Source organism: Emys orbicularis, chromosome 23 (assembly GCF_028017835.1).
Source record: "Emys orbicularis isolate rEmyOrb1 chromosome 23, rEmyOrb1.hap1, whole genome shotgun sequence".
NCBI lineage: Eukaryota > Metazoa > Chordata > Testudines > Emydidae > Emys > Emys orbicularis.
In genome coordinates this window covers 12,345,658-12,366,700 of record NC_088705.1, presented here as the reverse complement: position 1 = coordinate 12,366,700, position 21,043 = coordinate 12,345,658, and the positions used below count along the sequence as shown (strand labels likewise).

Here is a 21,043-nt window from a genome sequence, read left to right as displayed (position 1 = left end):
CAGCTCTAGGGACGACTCAACAAATTGTCCCAAGTCAGGGTGATAGCCAGCTCCCCATGACTCTGATCCTGCCATCAGATCCATGCCCAGTCCCAAGGATCCACCCACATGGATCCAGGGCCAAGATCGGGGCCCCATGCCGCATGGGCCCCCTGGGATCTTTGTACGGACTTCCTGAGCTTCCACCCCCCCCCCCCCAACTTCTGCAAATCTTAAGCAGCAGAGATAGTGGTTTGCATGGCATCTCCCACAGTGACACACGTTAAGTGCATCAGCAGGATTCATTGTGAAAATCCACGCGTCTTCCTCAGAGTTTTCCATGGGGCGGGGAGCCAGTCCCCACTAACCCCGCCCCCTGCACTAGCTCCTCCCCTCTGGCCACGCCCACGGCGTTAGGAAGTTGCTGGCTAGTTAGTTGCACGCGGAGGCTGGACAAGGGGCAGCCCGATCACCTGCGTGCAGCCATGCCGGGCAAAACCGTGCTCCCCAGCCGGGGGGAGGCGCTGCCAGGCAGACCGCAGAGACACCCTGTGTCAGGTACTTTCCACGTGGGCTGCGCGGGGGGGGCGTCAGGTGCCTATGGGAGGAGGAAAGGAGGTGGGGGGTGGGAAAGGAAATTCTCCCCCTCCTCCTGTCTTGCAAGGCTGGCTCCTTCCGGGGGTGATAAGGAGGTGCAAGCTGTGCCCCGGGGGCCCAGGGGCGGGTGTGGGCTCAGAGAGGGAGGCTGGGAGCTGGCAGGGGGGGTGTAAAGTCCAGGGCACGGCTGGTGGGAGTGGCTGTGTGGGAAGGGATTTTGTCTCAAGTTCACGCTCTGTGCCTGGGAAGTGGATCTTGGGGAGCAGGGGGCTTCCTTCCATGCCCCCCCTCCCTCCAGATTGATTCACTCAGCCCAATCCTGCATGGAAGGAGGTGGGGGTGCTTGTGATGTTGTTTTAAAGATACACTACCCTTCCCCAACAACCCTGGCCCCGCCCCTGCAACACACACACACACTCCCCCTCCCATTGATTGCAGGGTTGTGGGGCTTGCTTGCATACATTTATACTTACAGGCAGCTCCAGACTTCCCTTTGTCTTTGAGGAGCAGGCCCCAGGAGGGGAGGGGGGTGAGGTATAACTATGTGCCACTTGTTTCATCTTTGGAAGCAAATGGGTGCCCTGAGTTGCAAGGCCTCAGCTGATGGGCCAGGTAATGTTTGCTGGGGGGTGGGGGAGACATCGCTGCTCTCCTGCTAAGAGGTGGGGTTTCAGAGCCCCCTCTGCTTCCAAAGATATGGGCCAGCCAGTATCTTGGCACTGTGTCTCATGGTCTCTGGTCTGGTTTAAAGGTGACTTGAAAATAACTAGGGCCCAGTTGTATTGGACCCCTGAACTCAGGCAGAGCCCACTGGCTTCACAGGCTCTGCCCACACAGACCAGATTCCAGGCCTAGCCTTGCGCTACGTCTCTTTACTGTTTAGGGGGAGCCCTAAACCGTGAGAACCAAGGCAAACCTACAGGAGGCTCAGAGCCCGGCTCAACTGACTGGGGCTCCGGCAGCCAGGCTAAAAATAGTAGTGTGGGCGTCTGGGCTCAGGCTGGAGCCTGGCCTCAGAAACCCAGTGACGGGAGAGGGTCTTGGAGCCCAGGTGCTACACTGCAGCTTTTAGCTCTGTTTCACTGCCATGTTTGGGGGCTTGTTTGTTTTTTTTGCTGTGTAGACGCACTCTAGGTGTTCCTCCCTTTTCTGTGATGATGGTTTATAATGCAGGGGTAGCCCAACTGTGGCTGTTACAGTTAAAGCGCGGCTCTCGGGACCACCCCCCATTCTCCACTGGGGACCTTTGCCTTGCAGCAGGGTGGTGGGGTAGGGGCTTCTGCCCAGCAGGGAGGGGGGAGTCTCAGGGCTTCAGCCCCACAGGACACGCCTGCCAGAGCCCTAGCAGGCATCTCCTGAGGGGCTGAAGGCCCGACTCCCGGCAGGCGTGCCCCGGCTCTCAAACTTCTGAAGGTTTTCGGTGGGTCAGTAAGTGTGGCCGCCCCTGCTAAAATGTCTAAGAGCACTGGGTCTGGATGAGGACGCCCTGTGCTAAGCTGTTAGCCAATACATATAGTTAGGTTTAGAATACACCATGTTAATGGGTATTATGTGCACAGTGTTAATAGGAGATGCACATAGGTAGGTGTTGGGAAGTTGTGTTGACTGAATGTCGTGTGCTCGTCCCACAATTCTGTTCACCCACGTCAGGCATCCCACAACACTTTGCAACGCTGAAGTCAGCTTTGGCATTAGAAAATAGGAAAGGTGTCAAAAGACAAGATGCATGAATGGTGTGTCCTTGCCCAGGCTGGGAAGTACCTCTGCGCCCAGCTCCTTTGGAATGTGGTAAACGAGAGAGAAGGAACTGGTGGGTTGGATCTTAGGTGAAGTATAAAGTGCTTTTAGCTTGTAAGCAACCCTATGATAAAGAAAAGTAATTTTGAGGGTGGATCTTCGAAGCAAACCTACTGTGTGAGGTGAACATGCTGCAAATTGCTTCCCGGAAGACGGAGGGCATGGGTCTCCTTTTTGTATCGTACTGTTTTGTCTTTAGGCAGGAAATTGGCTAAGCTTGGTTATTTGGTCTCGTGAACATTTTTATTATTGAACCGCGAGTGCAGTCAATTAATCGGCTACATCAGTAGCATTGTATAAACAGAAGAAAAAGACAATCCCTGCCCCCAAGGAGCCTGCAATCCAGCGCGTAACCCCGCATGGGGCGTCTCTGCTGCAGGAGTGTTGTACGTTCCTGTTGTGACCTAACTCTGGATCAGCTGTGTGCCAGCTCAGACAGTCCACGCCCCCCCACAGCCCCTGCCCCGCTCTTCTCCTGATGGACAAAGCCGGCCTCCAAAAGAGATTTTTGTTCTATCTTTTTGTGGGTGATTTTTTTTTTTTTAAACACTAAAAATTCAGATCTTCTCTACTCCTGGAAGACTCTATGGATGACTGGAGATCTTGTGTGTCATGCACGAGAGGGGATGTGAGCCTTTTCTTTAGATTCTTGTGAAAATATTTTGTTTAACTCCAACGCCTTAGAAAAAGGGTTAGAAATTCATCATCCCTATCTTTTCAGAGAGAGCTCACCGATTCTAGCTCTACGCCATCAAATGAGTCCTCCAAAGGAGACCAGATTTGCCATTTCTGATATTTCTAGGGTAGAAAGCAAGCAGGAAAGAAAAAGAAAAAAAAAAAAACCCTGTTGTTTTTTAAAACAACAATCTGGACTGCTTCCAACATAAAGAAGCAGAACAGGGGCACAAGGCCATGTAACTTTCTTTGCAGGGCCCCTTTAAGAAATGCCCCATAGGGCTGGGCTTTCTGAGCTGCTGGCCCATAAGATTGCCTTGCAAAGAATTAGGGGGGGAAAGGTTTCCCAGTTACCTTCCAGTGGTGGATTAGCCACTGGGCCAACAGGGCCTGTGTCCAGGGGCCCCGGCCAATTGGGCTCCTGGAAAAATGGGTGGCCCCGCACCCCGACCGTCTCGGTGCTCCTGACGGGGAGCAGGGTCAGGGTGCGGGGGCTTGCTGCCCACCTGGTGCTCCTGCCAAGGACTGGGGCGCGGCAGGGGGGAGGGGGAGACTGCAGGTGGAAGGAGTGGGCAGGGCCCCCACTTGTTCTGGCCCAGGGCCTCCCAACCCCTAATCCTCCTCTGACTCCTTCATTCACCCCGGTTTCTCATGATCCAGCTGCTAGCCATTTTTCTCCTGAAGCACGCTGGGAACTCAAACAGATCCTAGGGCTGAAAGGATCAAGCAGTGAGGCTCTGATTTAGCGGCCGGGGCAGGGAGAGGCGTAAAGATTTGAAACGTGCCCGGCTTACGTAGAACGAGGCGGTTACATTTGGCGTGGACTCGCTAGAAGCATCTCACTGACGCTTCCCCCCAGAAGCCTTGGGGCAGCCCTGTGATCCTGGCAGACCCGAACCGGCAGGATCAATTTGGCGTATGCCAGAGGTCGGCCCTGTTGCCCTAGGTTCTGTACGTACAGATTGAGAGAACGTCTCTGCCCCCAGAGAGACTGCAGTTGAAATAGACGAGGCGGAGGAAGGATGGGGGAATTGCCCACGGTCACACATGATGAGACTGGCAGAGCTGGGAATTAAACCCAGATCTCCTGAGTGCCAGTCCAGTGCCCACCTTCCATATACATTGCCGGGGAGACTCATGAGCGCTCATTGTCACTGGGCTGGCTCGGCTTCCTGGCTCCCAAAATGCCCTCCTGTCGTCGTGTGGCTTGGCTGTGGCATTCTTCACTTCCTGTCCTAAACAGCGGTGTGCAGTCAGACTGCTGCTACCACGGTGATGGGGCTGTTTCGATACCAGAGCCGTAGGGGGAAGGCACTGTGTGAGCTCCTCAGCCCTAGGCAGGAGGGGGCGCGCCACAGGGCCCTGCTGAGGCTTTTGACAACAACGGGAGAGCGATGAGTCTTGTTCGTATGGTGTTCCTGGCAGGATGAACGCTGCAGCAACCAGTCTCCTTTTATTGCCCTTTCCCGGCTCTCTCGGAGGCTAGGCAAGAAAGCTGGCAGGCAGGCCAGGAGTCCAGGCCTTGCTGAGTCACTCGGCTCTGGCTTCTTCCCAGAGCAAAGAGCTCCCTTTTCTAGCACTAGGCTCGGCTTGGAAAGCCGACGCTTCTGGCACTCGGGTGCCCCCCCAGAACAACCCTTCTCTCCAGGGCAGGGCCGTAGCTAGGAGTCTACCCCTTGCACCCGTTCCATTGCCTGTAGCCTTCCCCACATCAGACCTGCCAGGGCACCCAGGTCCTGATTGGAGGCGAAAAGCCCCCCCACTGGCTACCACCCCCAGGAAATTACAGATCAGCCTTTGCTATTGTCATTAGCAAAGGCTGCTTTGTGTGACGTGGGCCAGGGTCCGACGTGGCCGGTGCCAGTGTTCATTCCTGTGCCGCTGGGCCCCCGCCCAGAGCTGGAGATAAGAGAGCAGCACTGAATCTGCTTGTGTCCTTGGCGCCTTCCCGGGGGTGCCCCATTAGGAAAGCGGGTTCTGCGTGGTGAGTGGTTGGCTGCTGGGACCTGGCTGAGACCCACTGAAACTCATTTCATGTATCAGCCCCATTGGCTGGTAACCGCCCTGGATTGCTAATGAGCTGGGGACTCGGAGCGGGGTGGGGTGTGGGGGAGCCCAGCGGGAGGGGAGGGCAAAGGTGGCTGTGTGCCCAGATGCTGCCTGTGCGGGGGGGCTGGTAGGACCCTGATGAAAGTGAGTGTGTCCCTGGGCCTCCTTTGACTTCCAGCAGCTTCCCTGGGGACGGCTCTGCAGCCATGCCCTGCCCCCCCACCCAAGTGCAGGCCTGCTTACATTCCTCCCATGCCAGGGACTTCTCTGTCTTGGACCCTGTCTGCAGCTGGCGCGGTGTCTGGGGCCAACCCCACAATCCATCTATCCCGTTAGCAGCCCCGCCGAGCCATCCGCTGCCCCCCTCCCTCGCTGTGAGGGAAGGATCCTGGATTCTCACCCATGAACTTATCCATGGGGGAGACCTGTGGGAGGAGAGCGCTGGCTGCGTGGGGGCGGGAGCAGAGCCAGTCAGCCCCATGGGGAGGCAAGGCTGGGGCCGAGGGCAGAGCAGGGCAGGGGGGAGCGAGGCTGTGGCCAGAGGTGGTTCTTTGACCCTATGTTCAATCCCCTCCCTGGTAGGGTGGGGGGAGAGGGCTCTCACCCATGTCTGTACCCTCCCAAAGGCTCTGGGAGTCTGGAGGCCCGGTGACCAGCCCCGCAGTGGATTGTCAAGGGAGCGTGCCTGGGGGGAAGGAACCAGCAGGAAGCCCCCAGCAGCGCTTATCCCCGGGGTGTGTGTCCCGCTGAAGCCCCCATGCGCCGCGGGGCCTGTCCGATGTGCCTCGTGCTGTTAGCTCACCCTGAGCATCCAGGCGAGAGAGGCTGCCTCCCGTGTCCCCGCCCCCCCCTTCACGCTCGGTCGCCCCCGTTTGTATTCTGGGCTTGTGCCGGGGGCTGTGCTGCGGAATGAGGCCCCGCCGCCAACAGGGCTCCCATCACGCCGATGGGGAGAGAGGAGGGTGGGCTGTGCTCGCCATGGCAACAGATGGTGTTGCTAGGATACAGCAGAGGAATGAAAGGATGAGAGGGATGCCCAGAAACCTTCCTCCCTGCCCCCTCCGCCTTCTCCTCCCCAGCGCTCCCCACGTGTCTGTGGAACAAGACTATTCAGGAGATGCTGCCCCCCGCCAGGCCGAGGGATGGGGGGAGCACAAGGGAGGGGGGTGTACGAGAGCGCCACCAGGGGGCGCTGCCCTCCAGTGCCCGTTAAGCCCTGTTGTTGTGGCTTTCTGGGGGAACGGGTCCCTGTGCTGCTGTAACATCTGGCTCCGTGCGGTGCGTGAAATGGGCGCTACGTGTGGGGGGCAATAGATCGCTGGAGCTTGGCCGCGCCCCCGGGGAGGGTGGGGGGGTTGCAGGTTTACGATTCCCAGAGGCCATTCCGAAAGCGTCAGGGTGCGGTTCTAAAATGGTGCCCCCTCCCCGACGTGTCCGGGCGCATCTCCCGGGCGCCGGGTGAACTCTGCCCCCTTGGCAGCGAGGCGGCTTTGATGTCTTCGCTTGCGATGTTGGCAGCGCGCCCTGGGAGCATGTCTCTGGCCCCGGCGTGAGAGTGCTTGGCCTCCTACCCCACTAGGCTATGCAGATTATTCCTATCCGTTTGTGTTGCAGTAGTGCCTAGAAAGGCCAGTTGTGCACCCGGCCTCGGTGTGCTGGGCACTGCACACTGGTTATTAGGTGTCTCACCCACGTGCCTAGCACCTCCGGACCTGGACCAGGAACCCGTTGTACTAGGGCCGCACAAACGCAGAGCCGAAAGGCAGCCTCCGTCCCACGGAGCTTACAATACACGTGTGAGACGAGACGGCAGGCGTGGACAGGCCGGGAGCACAAGGAAAGAAACCCTGGTGTCAGGGCCTGGCGTGACTAGGGCATGAAGGGGCATTGGCCTGTGCTAGCAGCATTGACTGTGACGCGTGCAGAGCCAGTCATGGTGAAGCTTCACGTCGGGCTGCTAGGCTAGGCGTCAGGATGCAGTGTGCTCGCTAACGTGTCCCGCTGACACCCCCCTCCAATCCTGGTAAAGACAGACCTGAGGGTGTGTCACTCAGTGGTTAGAGGAGGGATCTGGGAGTCAGGACTCCTGGCTTTTATGCCCAGCACTGCCACTGTTTTGCCAGGGGGGCCGGGGGGTGTTGTCTATGTTGCCCTGTTGCTTTCTGTGCCCGAGGAGTTTGCCCATCTGCAAATGCGGATTGTGAACTCCCCCCCCCCCCCCCGCCCCCCCACATCTCCTTCCAGGATTTAGGCAAGGCTTAATCTGGCCTGGTGAAAGGAGCACTGGATTGGGTCTCAGGAGACCTGGGTTCTGGTCCTGGCTCTGCCACTGGCCTGCTGGGTGACCTTGGGCAAGTCACATCCCCGCCTCGGTGCCTCAGTTTCCCCACCAGTAAAATGCGGATAATGACTTAACTATGCTGAAGATCCCCAGGCAGGAGCCCCACCGCGGCATGTGTCAAAGCCCTTCCCACCCAGCTGTGTATAGACCCAAAAGGCCCCACCTGGGCACGCCCGGGCTAGGCAGGGTCAGGCAGGTATGTCATGAAGCTAAGCAGCAGGTCTGAGTGGAAGTGGACGAGCCAGGCCCTCTTCCTGTGTGGTCTGTAGTGGGGTATTAAGAGGGTTTCCTTCTCCCAGCTGGCAGCAGGGGCTAACACGGGGCAGACAGACGTGAAGGCAGCCTGAGCTTTGCCCTCGGTCTCTGACAGTGGCTGGGGGGAAGTTGTGCAGCCCTGCTCCCTGGAGTGGGAGGAACTTTACCCAGCAGGAGCCACTGGTTCTGGGGCAGGGTCCTTACCAAGACCCCTCCCCTCTCCCTAGCAAATGAGGAGAGGGCAGCAGGGTGGGGGCTGGGCTAGCGCCAGCCTGGCTCTCTCTTAGAGGCCAGTTTCTCCAATCCCCGTGTAAACTGGTCCCCACAGCGAGTCCCCCACCATCACCCTCTTCCCCATGATGCTGTTTCTACTCTCCCCCTCGGTTGTTAAATCAGAAGAAATGGGGGTGGACTGATCTCCCTGTGCCTGGGATCAGAGTAGGACGCCCCACTTAACTCTAGCGTGTATGGCCAGCACCTAACATAATGGAGCCATGGTTTTGGGGTGTTTTTTTTTTTTTTTTGCTGGGGCTACTGTAATAGGATAATAGGTACCGATGGGATTTGGGAAGGGCTTGACTTAGGTAGGGGAGTGAATGATCTGTACCTCCCAGCGCAGGGTGCTGGCTAAGCTCTGGGGTTTCCTAGTTGATGCTTCAGGCCGGGAACTGGTGATGTGAGTGGGGAATGGGGATGAGGAAGGGATGGGTGCTCTGCAGGGAGCCGTGGGCCAGGTGTCTTAGGGAGGTGGGGGAGGAGAGTTGGGCCGACCCTCTGGTCAGATGAGTTGTGGCTGCTGCCGGGAGCTGGAAGTGAATGGAGGGTGCGGGAGGCAGGATAAGGCAAACCCAGGAAGCGTCTCCACCCTGCTGCTCCCTTCCATGAGTGATGAGACCCGAGTCCTGTTCGGTGTGTGATGATCCTTGTGGCCTGCTGCCCCAGTGGCTAATCGCGGCCGAGTGGGGGGCTGGCAGGCCCATTCAGTGCCTCGCGGGCTGGGGACTGCCGCAGAGCAGCTGGCTCCTCCCTCGATCACGCTCGAGTGAATGGGGCTGGGGGTGTGGAGGGAGGAGCTGGGCGCTGGCCTTCCGTCCCTGGAGACCTCTGTTCCCTTCCTCTTGGGATCACGAGGGGAAATGTGGTTGGTGGCCCCCCACCTCCTCCCGGGGGCTGGCTCCCGCTCCAACGCTGGAGGGGCTTCGTGTGGGACTCACGCCGGAACAGAGCCCCCTGCCTCGCAGACGTTCGCCCACGTCGGAGAACCACCAGGCAAAGGCAGCTCCCCTATTCCTGCTGCCTGACGTGCCAGGGAATCTCCTCAGCCAGGGAGAAGGTAGATGAGGGTGGGCGTGGCGGTGCCTGGCTGAGGGGCCTCCAGCGCTGCATGCGCCCTTCATGCTGATGCCCTAACCCCGCCATTGCTGGCCAGCAGGGGGCAGTGAAGGTGTTACGCTTCTGGCTGTCTCTCTCCGAGGCTGTATCTGCTGCAGGGCCGCCCGGGGGGGGAGGGGAAGTGGGGCAATTTGCCCCAGGCCCCACAGGGCCCCCCACAAGAATATAGTATTCTATAGTATTACAACTTTTTTTATGGAAGGGGCCCCCGAAATTGCTTTGCCCCAGGCCCCCTGAATCCTCTGGGCGGCCCTGATCTGCTGTGGTCTGTATCTGCCTCTCGACTTGTTTGGGCTCCGGACTGGTTGCCGGAGAATGTCCCAATGATGCTCTGTGCCCTGATTACTGTATCCCTGGCAATGGGGGGTTGCTTTCCCCCCTTCCCCCAACTCAGGCTGTTTGTCACAGTCGCTCTGTCCTGTAACCCAGTGCGTTTCTAGGAATGGCCAGGCTGGATCAGAGCCCAGGGTCCTATCTCTGATGGTGGCCAGCACCAGATGCCTCGGAAGCAGGTATAAGCACCCCGCAACAGGCAGGTACGGGATAATCTGCCCCCTACGTTAGGTCTCATCCTAATCCCTAGTAATTGGAGAACAGCTTGAGCCCTGAGGTTTAATATCCCTTCCCCATATTGTGTCCTCATAAAAAATATCCAGCGCAATCATTATTAGTAATCCACGTAAATGTCCATTTCTGCCCCTTTTTCGTCAGTTGGCTTTCCTAGTCTTCACCTCCGCCCTCTGCCAACCCCGTCATTACCAGCCCCAAGCATCGAAGAACAATGCGGCAGACACCTCCGGAATCACGAGCTAGGCTTTAAAAATCGTAGATATTGAAAACCTAATAAACGGTGGAGGTCTCTTTATTTGCATTCCGGCACTGGAGTGCGTGCGTGTGTGTGTCTGGGGGTGTATGTGTGTGTGTCATAGTTTTAATCTTTTCTCCACACCTATGAGGGCTAGAAACCTGCTTTTTTGGAGAGTGCAGAGAGTCTCATATCATCCCAGGACTGCAGGATCTGGGGGTTTAAGAAGAAACACCAAATGTGTTGCAAGACTCGGGATAAAACCCTGGGAGTTGTCAACACTGCAACCAAAAGCCGGTGAGAGATGGGAAGGGTAAAAGGTGCTGGATAACATGGCCGACGGGTGAGAAGACAGGAAGGCTGGGGATGAAAGGACGCTGCCACGTTCTGCAAGGGCAAAGTATTAGCTCTGAACGCGCAGCCCCTCAATGAATGCAAAAGCTTCCATGGTTTTTAACTTTGGGGGGAAATGAGCTTCTAGAAAGCTCCCTGAAATACAAGCAGGCCTCAGCGCTGGAAAAGCAGGCCCTGTTTGTTTGGGTTTTTTGCTACAATCCTTTTTTATTTAATAATGGACGATGCTGTTAATAAGGCCAGCAGGAAAGTAAATAGATAGCAGTACAGATGCTTTCACAAATAGTGTCCTGCCTAAGGTGAATCACAGGTGAGTTGGACTGGGTGCTATTTTCCTCTTCCAAAAAGTTTGTACCTTCCCCTCAAGGTGTGTGTGTGTGTGTGTGAAGTGGGGCCTTTTGTTCCTGCCCGTGGAGGGGGCGTTCAGAGGTGCATGGCTTGATGCTCAGAGATGAACTGTGGGGAGAGCGAAGGGTTCGGTGTCTGGGACCCATGGCTTCCATCTCTGCAGTTGTCTTCGTGGGAGGCTGGGGAATCCGTCAGCACCAGTTCCAGATCGGGGTGCGAGTGGGGCTGTGGCAGGATGAGGCTGCTGGGCAGTGAGCTCTGGTGTCTTGTGGTGAGCACGGGCTCCTGCCTTGGTCTCCTTTCACCCAGGAAGGACCAGCAGCAGCTTGGCTTCTCCTCTCTTTAAATCCCCTGGGTGGGTCTGAGCCCTGTTCTCAGAAGTCACCAAGTGGCCTTCCTCAGAGGTGAAACTTGCATGTCATTTTTCATTCCTTCTCTGTCTCTCTCTCTCCTTCTCCCCCCACCCCCTCTTATTTTTTTCCCCCTCTCCCTGTCCCATGATGCTCTGCACCTCAGCAGGCTGGTGCCATATAAAAGAGTGGCTGCTTTTGCTGCCCGCGGATGTTCTCACGATGGCAGGAGGGGGGGAAGAGCCTGGCACCGCTCAGATGCGAGATCTCCAGTTCCTGTCAGCCTCCTCCTTGCCTGGTCTTCTGTCGCCTTCTTTCTTCCTGCCCCACCCCCTCTCTTTGCCCCCTTCCCGACGTTCAGAAGCTCCCGGAGGTGGTGGGCACAAGGCGGGCATCTCGGAGGGGTCCGACAGGCACCGGCCCGCGTGGTAGGGGGGAGGCCCGTGCTCAGAGGTTGGTAAACTGCTGCTTTTCTTTCTCTCGCTCCTTTTTTTTTTTTTTTTGTTAAGTAAACTAGTTGCTGTGAATTTTTGATTCTTCCTACTTTGTTGGCTCACGCCCTGGATCTGCAAAGCAGGGGAAACAGCCGGGGGGGGGGGGGAAGAGGGGGTTGGGGGACAGAGACACTAGGAGTTGGGATGGAGGTTGGCAAGGAAGGCGTGAGACAGAGGGAGAGAATAAAGCTGGCACAGGCTGGAGGGCTGCCAACGCTGCTTGGCAGCAATGCCAGGGAAGGCTGGGGTGGCTCGGGGCTGATGGTGCGGTGTGCAGGGAGGGGGGGAGATGCAAGGGTAGGAGAGATCGAGGGTAGGAGGTGGGGGGAAGTTGGGGGGGCTCAAAGCCCTTGCTTTTTTGGGGGGCGAGGGAAGATGATACAAACAAATCTCGCCTTCCCACATATTGTTGGTAGCTATCGATGGCTGTGTGAGATGTTTTGTGTTTTTTTTCCGTGGAGCCGGGAGTGGTGTTTGGGGAGCGCAGCCCGCTCCTGCGCTGATTGAATTGAATCCGGGCCAAGGAAATTATGTAGCCTGCCTGTCCTCCTCGGGAAAGGGGAGAGAGCCAGAGCCAGGGAAGGAATCGTCTGCAAGCTGCCAAGCTGCCCGGCCGCGCTGCCAGCGAAACGCCTCGCAGACCCGAGTCCGACTCTGGGCTTTTGTGTCTCTTCCCCTCCCTGGCCCCCAACTCTCTCCAGTCTATTCACATTTGGCTGCTAAACCTTCGGAGCCCTTAGCAGGTAGCCAAGGGCAGCTAGGAAAATCAGGACAAGACATCCCCACCTCCGCGGCAGCTATGTGTTTTGGAAGCAGAATAAAATGGCTCCAGTCCGGGTATGTGATCGGAGGGAGCTGGGGCTCAGGGTGGGGAATGGGGCTTGGGCCTCCTTGTAAGGGGCTGGGTTGTGTGAAGTCAGGATCTTCCTTACATTTGGAGGGTGCTCCCTTGTGCAACGGGTGGTGATCACACGCCCTGAGCTTAAGGTCCCTGGAGTCGCCGGCGTGGCCCTTGCCCTGGGCTCCGAGGTCTAGGAGTCTCCCTGGCTGTGTCCTGGCAGCGTCAGGTGGGGGTGGGGGCATGGCGCGGGAGGCCGTGGCTAGAGCTGGGAAGCGTTATGTCTGCTAAGGTGGGATGAGGACCATGGAGAGTCATTGTTCCACCTGACTGGACGGCTGGGGAAATATACAGACACTGGGCTCATCAGAATAGCCTTGCGGGGGGCGGGGGGCAGGAGGAGGCTCCATGATTAGCAGGGACGGGATGGACGAGTCTGATGAGCCCTTCTAGGAGCGATCGGCATAGTGGATCTTTCAGGTCAATTGAGAGCTCAACGTCGGGGCCTGCCGGCCTTCTGTAGGGCCCCCTCCATGTAGAGATGGTCCCGTCTGGCCCCTCTCCCATGCTGCACCCATCTGGCCGTCCGGGGTCGCTCTCGGGGGCTGCAGAGTGAGCTGGTGGGCATGGCCCCGGGAGAGGTGGGGGTGTGATTGGGTTATTCCCTTGGGATGGGACTGTGAGCCGGTGCTGGCTCTTACTACCCTCCCAGAAGCAGGGAGCTGGTAGGGGGTGGGCAGCAGGGCTCCCTTACTGACGATTCCCTAGTGGGGAGGGTCCATAGCCCACCCCACTCGGTTCCCAGGTTCTGGCAGAAGGTCTGTTAGGAGAGCGTGTGATGCTGATGCAGATACAGTATAAGCCGGTATCTGGTGTTAAGTGAATGCTGGCAGCAGTCTCCCCCTTGTGCAGAATTGCTTGCGTAGCTGCTAGGTTGCTTGGAGCTCTGCGTGTGGGTGTGTAAATCCGAGAACGAGGAGATCTGGGGAGGAGGAGCCCGGAAGACATTTAAGGCAAAGGTCTTTTCTTCCAACCCTTTACTGGATGAAAGGAAGGAAGGAAGGCCGGTCCGGAGGGTAACGCGCTGCAGCGGGGGGCGGGGATCTCCGGGTTGTGCTCCCTGCTCTGACACTGACTCGCTGTCTGACCCGGGGCAAGTCGCTTAAGCCACTTTCTCTCCAAAAGGGTCTCTTAATTTTGGGTGTCCATCATGAGACCCCTTGGGCCTGATTTCTGAGCACATGCTTCCGTCAGCTGTAACGGCTGCTCAGCACATGATGAAAAATCCGGCCCAATTATCTTATGGCCGGCACCCGAAACTAATGGGACACCTTTGAAAGTGTTGGTCTTAAACGCTCAGTGCCTCAGTTTCCCCATCTAACTTGTTCCCACCATGGGCCCATGTAGGACAAACTACATGCTGTGTGAATGCTACAGGAGCAACCTGCGTTTACATATTATCCCTCTGTGAAATCAAAACGTGGACTTGCATAGTAAAAGGGGTTCCTTTCATATAGGGAGGTCCAGACACACGTACCCCCCAGAAATATGGCCCTCCTGTGCCATCCTAACGTGCATGCCCTTTTCGCTGGTGTGGCAGGATTCCATTCATCCATCTTCGCCTGCCTACAGTTGACGGATCGCTGATTGCTTTGCTGTGTATTGAACATCTCTTCACCTGGTAGTTTTCACTATCTGCCCTCATTGTGCACACCAGCTCTCTGTAGGACTTGGGGGCAGAATAGATCCTCAGCTGGTATAAAGCTAGGAGCCCCCAGGCTCCAATCTTTCCCTGCGTATTGTGCCAACAGAGTGGCAGGCACTTTGCAGATCAGTAAGAGTGGCTATCTGCTTCCTAGACCTTACCCGCCACCTAGACAAAGCAGGGATGGTGGGGCAGGGGGAGGAAAGCCCATGTCACTGAGTGGGGAGGTCAAAATGCCTCTTGTGTTGCCCTGCCCTGTCCAGGTGTGGTGTTAAGCCCTGATGGGGTGGGAGAAGTGGGTTGCCTTGGAGCAGAAGGTGGAGGCGTATTGCAGTGGGGGTTGTAAGCAGAATGGGATGGGGGAGGCAAGGACTGAGCAAGGTGCTCTGGACTGGGGTGGGGCTGGTATTGATTGTAGTGACCAGACCAAGGCAGGCATGAGGCCAGGCTCCCTGTTCCCAGTGGAGATCCCTTTACTCCATTCCTCGAAAGAGTCCCACTTCAGCTGGTCCCCACACAGCTCTAACCTCAGGCGGACTGGCAGGGAGCGCATGCACGCTGCTGCCTGCAGATCTGGCTCCCAGAGGCGCAAGTCTCTGGGGGGAGACGGGCTGTGGGTTTGGATGTGGAGCAGGGCGATTGCTTGTGGCTCCCTGTGAGCGACGCTGCCAGAGAAAAAGGAAACCTAGGTCTCGGAGAAGGATGCTCTGCCTCGTGACAGCAGCTGCTCAGTGGCTGATCCTGAAAACCCTCTCTGGAGACACGCTGCTGGGAAAGTGGGAAGGGCTGGGGGAAAGAGATCACCTGTGTGAAGAGCCTGGGCCTGGACTAGTATGGTGGTGGGGAGCTGTGGGTTGGGCGTGAGGGGCAGCGGCAGAGCTGGGGTGACAGGACTGGAAAAGAAGGGGGCTGTGGGTTGGGCTTGAGGGGCATTGGCAGTGCTGGGGAAGTGGGGGGCCAGGACTGGAATAAGCAGGTGCTGCAGGCTGGGAATAGGGGCATTGGCAGAACTCAGTGTGTGGGGAGGGGAGGGGCAGGGGGCCAGGACTGGACTAACCGGGCGGGTTGCGGGTCGGGATCGGGGCGCATCACAGAGCTGTGTGTGGGAAGCCAGCGTGGTGTCTGCCCACACTGGCACCATCCAGTGCCGGGCAGCTCTATCCTCCTCTGCCTTGTACCGGCTCCGCCATAAATCATCTGAGCATCCTTCAGTCGGCTCCCGAGAAGCGACCTGCCCCAGTGGCCGGGGGAGAGAAGCCAGTGCTGCCTCCCCATAGACAGACACCCTTCTCCCCACACCCCGGTTGAACGCCCGCCGCTCTCCTGCCTCTGGGAGCAGCCCTGCTATTAAAGCCGAAGCAGCAGGCCTGAGGCCATTAAGCATGGTGATCTCCTGCCTGCTAGGAGGAGCTTTTGGCTTATGTGCCATCCTCATCCCATTTAGAGTGCATGAGCTGAGCTGTGTTAATCTGCCAGGGCTGTCTGTGCTCCTCCCTCACCCCGGGAGGCCCCCGATAGGAGCATTAAGGCTGTGACGCTCAGCTGATCTCTCCCAGGCTGTCTATGAACATAGATTCTCCCATCTGTTGGGGGGGGGGGGGGGGGCGCTCTCTGCACAAGTTGTCCTCGCTTCGGCCCCGGGAAGATACAAAGGCTTAAAATAGAGCCCTGGGGAAGAGACAAAGGAGCAGATCGGGGCCATGCAGGCTAATCCCCAGCTGGCGCTGGGGGCGTTGGATAACCCTATTACACGTCCGGGATTAGCAGGCAGTTGGGGCTGATGCCCTGTGCGGCAGCATCCGGGCAAGCAACCTAACTAGTTTTAAGATCCATGGAGCTTGATTTGTGGATGGGGTGGCCTGCCACACCAGGGGACTGGATTCTCTGACCCAGGAGGTCCCTTCCGGTCCTGTGGTTCCGACGATCTTCTCCGACCCCCGATGCCCATGAGCCTGTGGTTCTCTCTGGCTCTTGGCTAACACAGCCTATGCTAGCCCCACGCAGGCTCTCCTGAAGTCCTGGGCAGGGATCCAGCCGTTGTGGGATGGATGGCGGGCTACGCTACACCCTCTCCAAACACTCTTTTCAATGGGGCATCTAGATAGAAGGGACTAAAGGCTCGGACCCCTGAGTCCTTAATGGAATTAACTAGTGTTAGGAACCTCCCAACTCTGCTTCCCCTTCCTGTGGTTCCGTCTGCTGTTTAGGCCCTGGGATTCGGGGGTTTAGATGACTCTGAAGGGCTCTGTTTTTTCTGTGCTCTCCTGGGATCTTTCCATGCCACTGGCCTTATAGGAACGGCTGAGTTACGAAGGTGAAATTCACCCCTGTGCAGCAAAGGGCCAGGATGGGGGGTGCACAGATCTTGAGTCCCACTTAACGCCTTCCCCATGGGGCTTGAGGGGCGAGTTTCACACCGCCTGAGGGGCTGATCATGTGTGCAATGGAGCCCGGGCGACAGGCAAAGAGAAGCTGCTGCAGGGCCCTGTGCTGCGTTTCCTGGGTTTCCATTGTGAACCCACGGCCCGGCGTGTGTGTCCAGTCGCTGTAACAAAGGCGGCTCCTGGCCTCTCATTCCAGCTGAGCTGCTGGGGCTCTGCCTGTCACCCTGGAGGAGGGAGAGTTCCTTGACCTTGTGAAAACTGGGGAATGGGGGGGCCCTCCCTGAAAGCCAGGTGCAAGAAATGAGCTATTTCCTGGCGGAGCGGATCTGAGTGCAGACAGTGTACTGCTCAGATCCGCCCCGCCAGCCAGCGGGTAGAGCCGTGGCCCCTGCCCCGAAGAGCTGGCAGCCACCCCAGAGGCGCCCAGCACAAGGGCACCAGAAGCTGGATGGAAACGGCAAAGGAATGGGGCTGTTTAGGCGGTGGGTTCGTCGCGATGGGCCAGGCCCCAAACGTCTCTTTGACCTGGCTGAGCAGGGCTGAGCATGCTCTTTGTGCCTAAAGACTAAGAGCTCGGTGGGGCGTGGATCGAGGCGGGGGGAGTCCACAAGACCGTCTCTGGGAGAAGCTGGAGAACCCCCTGATGCAGCACAATGAATGGTGCCGACGGGTCTGGGATCAGCCACTGCTGGTCTCAGCGTCCCAGATTGACATGACTCTTGGGTCTAGCTGGGGGTGGGGATTCCAGGTGCCCCTCTTGGGCAGGCAGCTAAAGCTTCGGTGGCAAGCTTTCAGTACTTTGATGTGGCTCGGGCACTGGGCTAGAACTTGGGAGACCTGGGTTCTATTCCCGGCTCTGCCCCGGCCTGCAGATTGACTTTGGGCAAGTCGCTTCACCGCCCCGTGCCTCAGTTTCCCCGTCTGTAAAATGCGGGCAAAGATACTGACCTCCTTTGGTAAAGTGCTTTGAGATCTTCTGATGGCGAGCACTGTATAAGAACTGGGGATTATGGCTATTAAAGACTTGGCAAAGGGGCTCATCCATGTCTGTCTCTCCTCCTGCAGCCAAGCATGCCGTCAGCGGGAACGCGACGCTCCCGCCGTTCCCAGAGGGAATGCAGATGGCCATTTTCGGTGTGTGGTTTGTTCCCTCTCCCTTCTCTAACTTGGCGGTGGGGCACCGGCTGGGTGAGAGTGCGGGCTGCCCCCTCCTCCTTCCCTCTAGAACTCGGGCCAGAACAGCAGCCGTCCATTGGGACCAGAATGGGCCGTATGGGGGGGAGGATGAACCATTGAGGTTGGAGATGGCGGGGGGGAGGGGGAGAGCTATCAGGCCCCCTGGAGTCTATTCTCCATCCCAAGAGCTGAAGCTGCCCCCTCTGTCCTGCAGATGCTGTTCCACAGCCTAGATCTCACTACCGATAAGCAATTGCTGAGTCTCAGTCCAGTTCCTCACCTTCATTCATCACCTCTGGTCAGCCCCTCCACCCACTGCCAACAGCCCCTTCCTGGCGGGCTCCCCCGTTCACAGTCCTGAAGGCTATTAAGGGCCAAGTGGGTCCCCCACTTTCAGATCAGTGGGAGAATTTGATCTGATCGGAGACTCTGTAGTACCCTGCTGGTCGCACGCAGCATTCACCCACCTCCTCTGCAGACCCTGTAGGTGTCTGCGGTGTTAAAAGCCACATGTTGAACTAGGGACCAGCCCCGGCCATGATGTCTGGGCGTGGCGCGCTCGTTGAAGTCAATGGCCGTTGCGCATGGGTGGCCTGGAGAGCAGGAAAGGGACATGCTCCAAAGCACGTTGTGTCCTGGCAGGGTTGGGCTGAGGAGGAACTGCCGCTCCCTGGTTTCAGATTAAGTTCTTTGCATTGAATTCACCTTCTCGATCTCCTGTTCTTTCCAGGCATGGGATGTTTTTGGGGAGCCGAGAAGATGTTCTGGAAGTTGCCGGGCGTCTTCTCCACCCAGGTGGGCTATGCAGGAGGCTTCACCCCAAACCCCACCTACAAAGAAATCTGTACAGGTAACACCTCGCTTCTCTTCTATTTGGGGAACTGACTTCCTCCATAACACAGGCCGCAGGACTTCCCTGTGCAAACGAGAGCAGATCTTTTAGAAAAACATCCCATCTTGATTTTAAAAATGGCCGGTGATGGAGAATGACCCTCGGGAAATTGTTCCAGTGGTTAATGACTCTCACTGTTAAAAACGTTACTCCTTATTTCCCGGCTGAATGTGGCTCGCTTCAACCTCCAGCCATTGTCGTGTTAGACCTTCCTCTGCGAGATTGCGAAGCCTATTAGCAAATATTTGTTCCCCAGGAAGGTTCTTATAGACTGATCAAATCACCCCTTAAACTTCTCTTTCTTACCTAACTAGATTGAGCTCTTTGAGTCTATCGCTATATGGCAGATTTTCTTAATCCTTTAATCATTCTTGTGGTTCTTCTCTGACCCCTCTCCAATGGATCAACAGCCTTCTTGACTTGTGGGCACCAGAACAGGACACCGGATTCCTGCAGCAGTCACACCAGTGCCAAATACAGATGTAAAATAACCTCTCTACTCTTACTTGAGATTTCCCTGTTTATGCATCCACAGATTGCATTAGCCCTGTGGACCACAGCGTCGCACTGGTCATTCATGTTCAGCTGATTATCTACCCCCTTCCCCAAATCTTTTTCAGCGTCCCTGTTTTCCAGGATAGAGTCCCCCATCATGTTCATACGGCCTACGATCCGTGTTCCTAGATGGATGCATCTGCATTTAGACTTATTCAAATGCATATTGCGCCCAGCTTACTAAACGATCCGTATCGTTCTGGATTAGTGACCTGTCCTCTTCGTTATTTATCACTCCCCAATTTTTGTGTCAGCTGCAAACTTTATCAGTGAGGATTTTATGTTTTCTTCCAGGTCATTGACAAAAATGTTAAGTAGTGTAGGGCCAAGAACCGATCCCTGCGGGACCCCACTAGAATCACACCCACTTGATGATGATTCCCCATCTACAGTTGCATTTTGAGATCTATCAGTTAGCCAGCTTTTAATCCATTTAACGTGTGCCATGTTCATTTTATACCATTCTAATTTTTTAATCAAATCGTTGTGTGGTACCAAGACGCATGCCTTACAGAGGTCTGAAGTTTATTACATCAACATTATTACCTGCATCAACCAAATTTGTAATCCCGTTAAAGAAAATATCAAGCTAGTTTGACAGGACCTATTTTCCATAAACCGATGTTGATTGGCATTAATTATATTACCCTTTTTTAATTGTTAATCGAGTCCCATATCAGCCGCTCCATTATGTGGCCCAGGATCAATGTCTGACTGACTGGCCTATAATTCCTGGGTCATCCCATTTAACCTTTTTAAATATTGGCACCACATCAGCTTTCTTCCAGTCTTCTGGAACTTCCCTAGTACTCCAAGACTTATTGATGACCCTACACATGTCTATACAATGCCATCTGTCTCAGTGCTTTACACACTGTACAGTAACTGCTTCAGCTACTGCTGAACTGCAGCTGCTTCTGGGGTAGAACATGGCTGCTGTTAACAGCGTGCAGCAACGGGATGGCTCAGGATAGGAAGTGTAAAGTGCTGGATTCAGTTGAAATTGCAGTGAGAATTTAGAGAGTTAGAATGGAATTCACCAGTTCAGTTTGGTTGGGACATAGTGGCTTATACCCTGTCGTAGGATTTTTAATAATCATTGCGTGAGTGGAAGGTGCATGTCGGGATTTCTGCTTTGTCTCCTCCAAAAGATGGCAGCACAGTGCCACCTAGTGTGAGGGCATAGACTCGGAAGGAGAGTGCCATCTAATGAATTGCCAGCACTGCTTCCTGCAGCACCTGGCTTTTCCTTGGAGATCTGCCATCCGTGTTCGGATCGGCTCCAAGCCGGCTGAGCATATGAGAACTGATGGGCGAGGAGGTAGGCTCCAGAGTGGTAGAATTACAAGTGCAACATTTTAAGTGGTGACGCCAGGCTGTCAGAGCCCATGCTGCAGGGATGGCGTGTAGGTGGCAGGAGAAGCAGCCATCCCTTCTGGGCTGCCAGCGCGAGAGTCTCCTCTGAGCCGGTGGATACTGTCTCACTGACCTGCCAAACGCCCATTTCCCCAAGTGTGACTTCGGTTCAGTGAAGTCCAACGGGGCCAGTTTGTGGCTTTTCGCTCCCCTTCCCCAGAAGCTTATCCAACCCTAATGCGAAATGCGGCCTCTCGGGGCCCAGCTCTCTCATCGCTTTGGGACAGTGCTGGCCTTCATCTGCTGTGCAGAGGGGTAATAGCTTTGCTCGCCCTTAGTGTCCTGTCTTTTGAAGAGGTGGAGGGATACCTCTTGCGAGAGATGTGCCCTTTTAGGAAGCTATCAAACATTCAGCCGGGAGAGGAGGCCGTTGTCCTGCTCTAACATGGCCCTCTGGAAACAGGACCTGGGATGCGGTAAAGCAATAAACGAACACGAAGCCAGGTTGGCCCAGCTAAGCCAGCCATGCAGATCATGGGGGGGATGTTCAAGATGGTCTGATGGAGTGACCCAAATAGAGAGGCCTGGGACACAGGAGGTACTTGGGTCTGGAGCTACTAGGGCTTGCTCTGAAGTTTGGGGGTTGGGTCAGAGGATGCTTCCCATTGAAGCCTGAGCTGGGCTGTCTTGGGGAGAGGCGG

General features: G+C 56.3%; 1 protein-coding gene across 1 annotated transcript in view; it reads left to right on the top strand.

The window, feature by feature from the left end:
• The first annotated feature begins 464 nt into the window (after positions 1 to 464).
• The window catches only part of LOC135893860 (mitochondrial peptide methionine sulfoxide reductase-like), a 41,938-nt gene continuing 21,359 nt past the window's right edge, over positions 465 to 21,043 (top strand). Inside the window, exons 1-3 of the mRNA XM_065421816.1 lie at positions 465 to 537; positions 17,429 to 17,497; positions 18,270 to 18,389. Coding sequence (XP_065277888.1) covers positions 465 to 537; positions 17,429 to 17,497; positions 18,270 to 18,389 — 262 coding nt within the window. The remainder of the gene's footprint in view (positions 538 to 17,428; positions 17,498 to 18,269; positions 18,390 to 21,043) is intronic.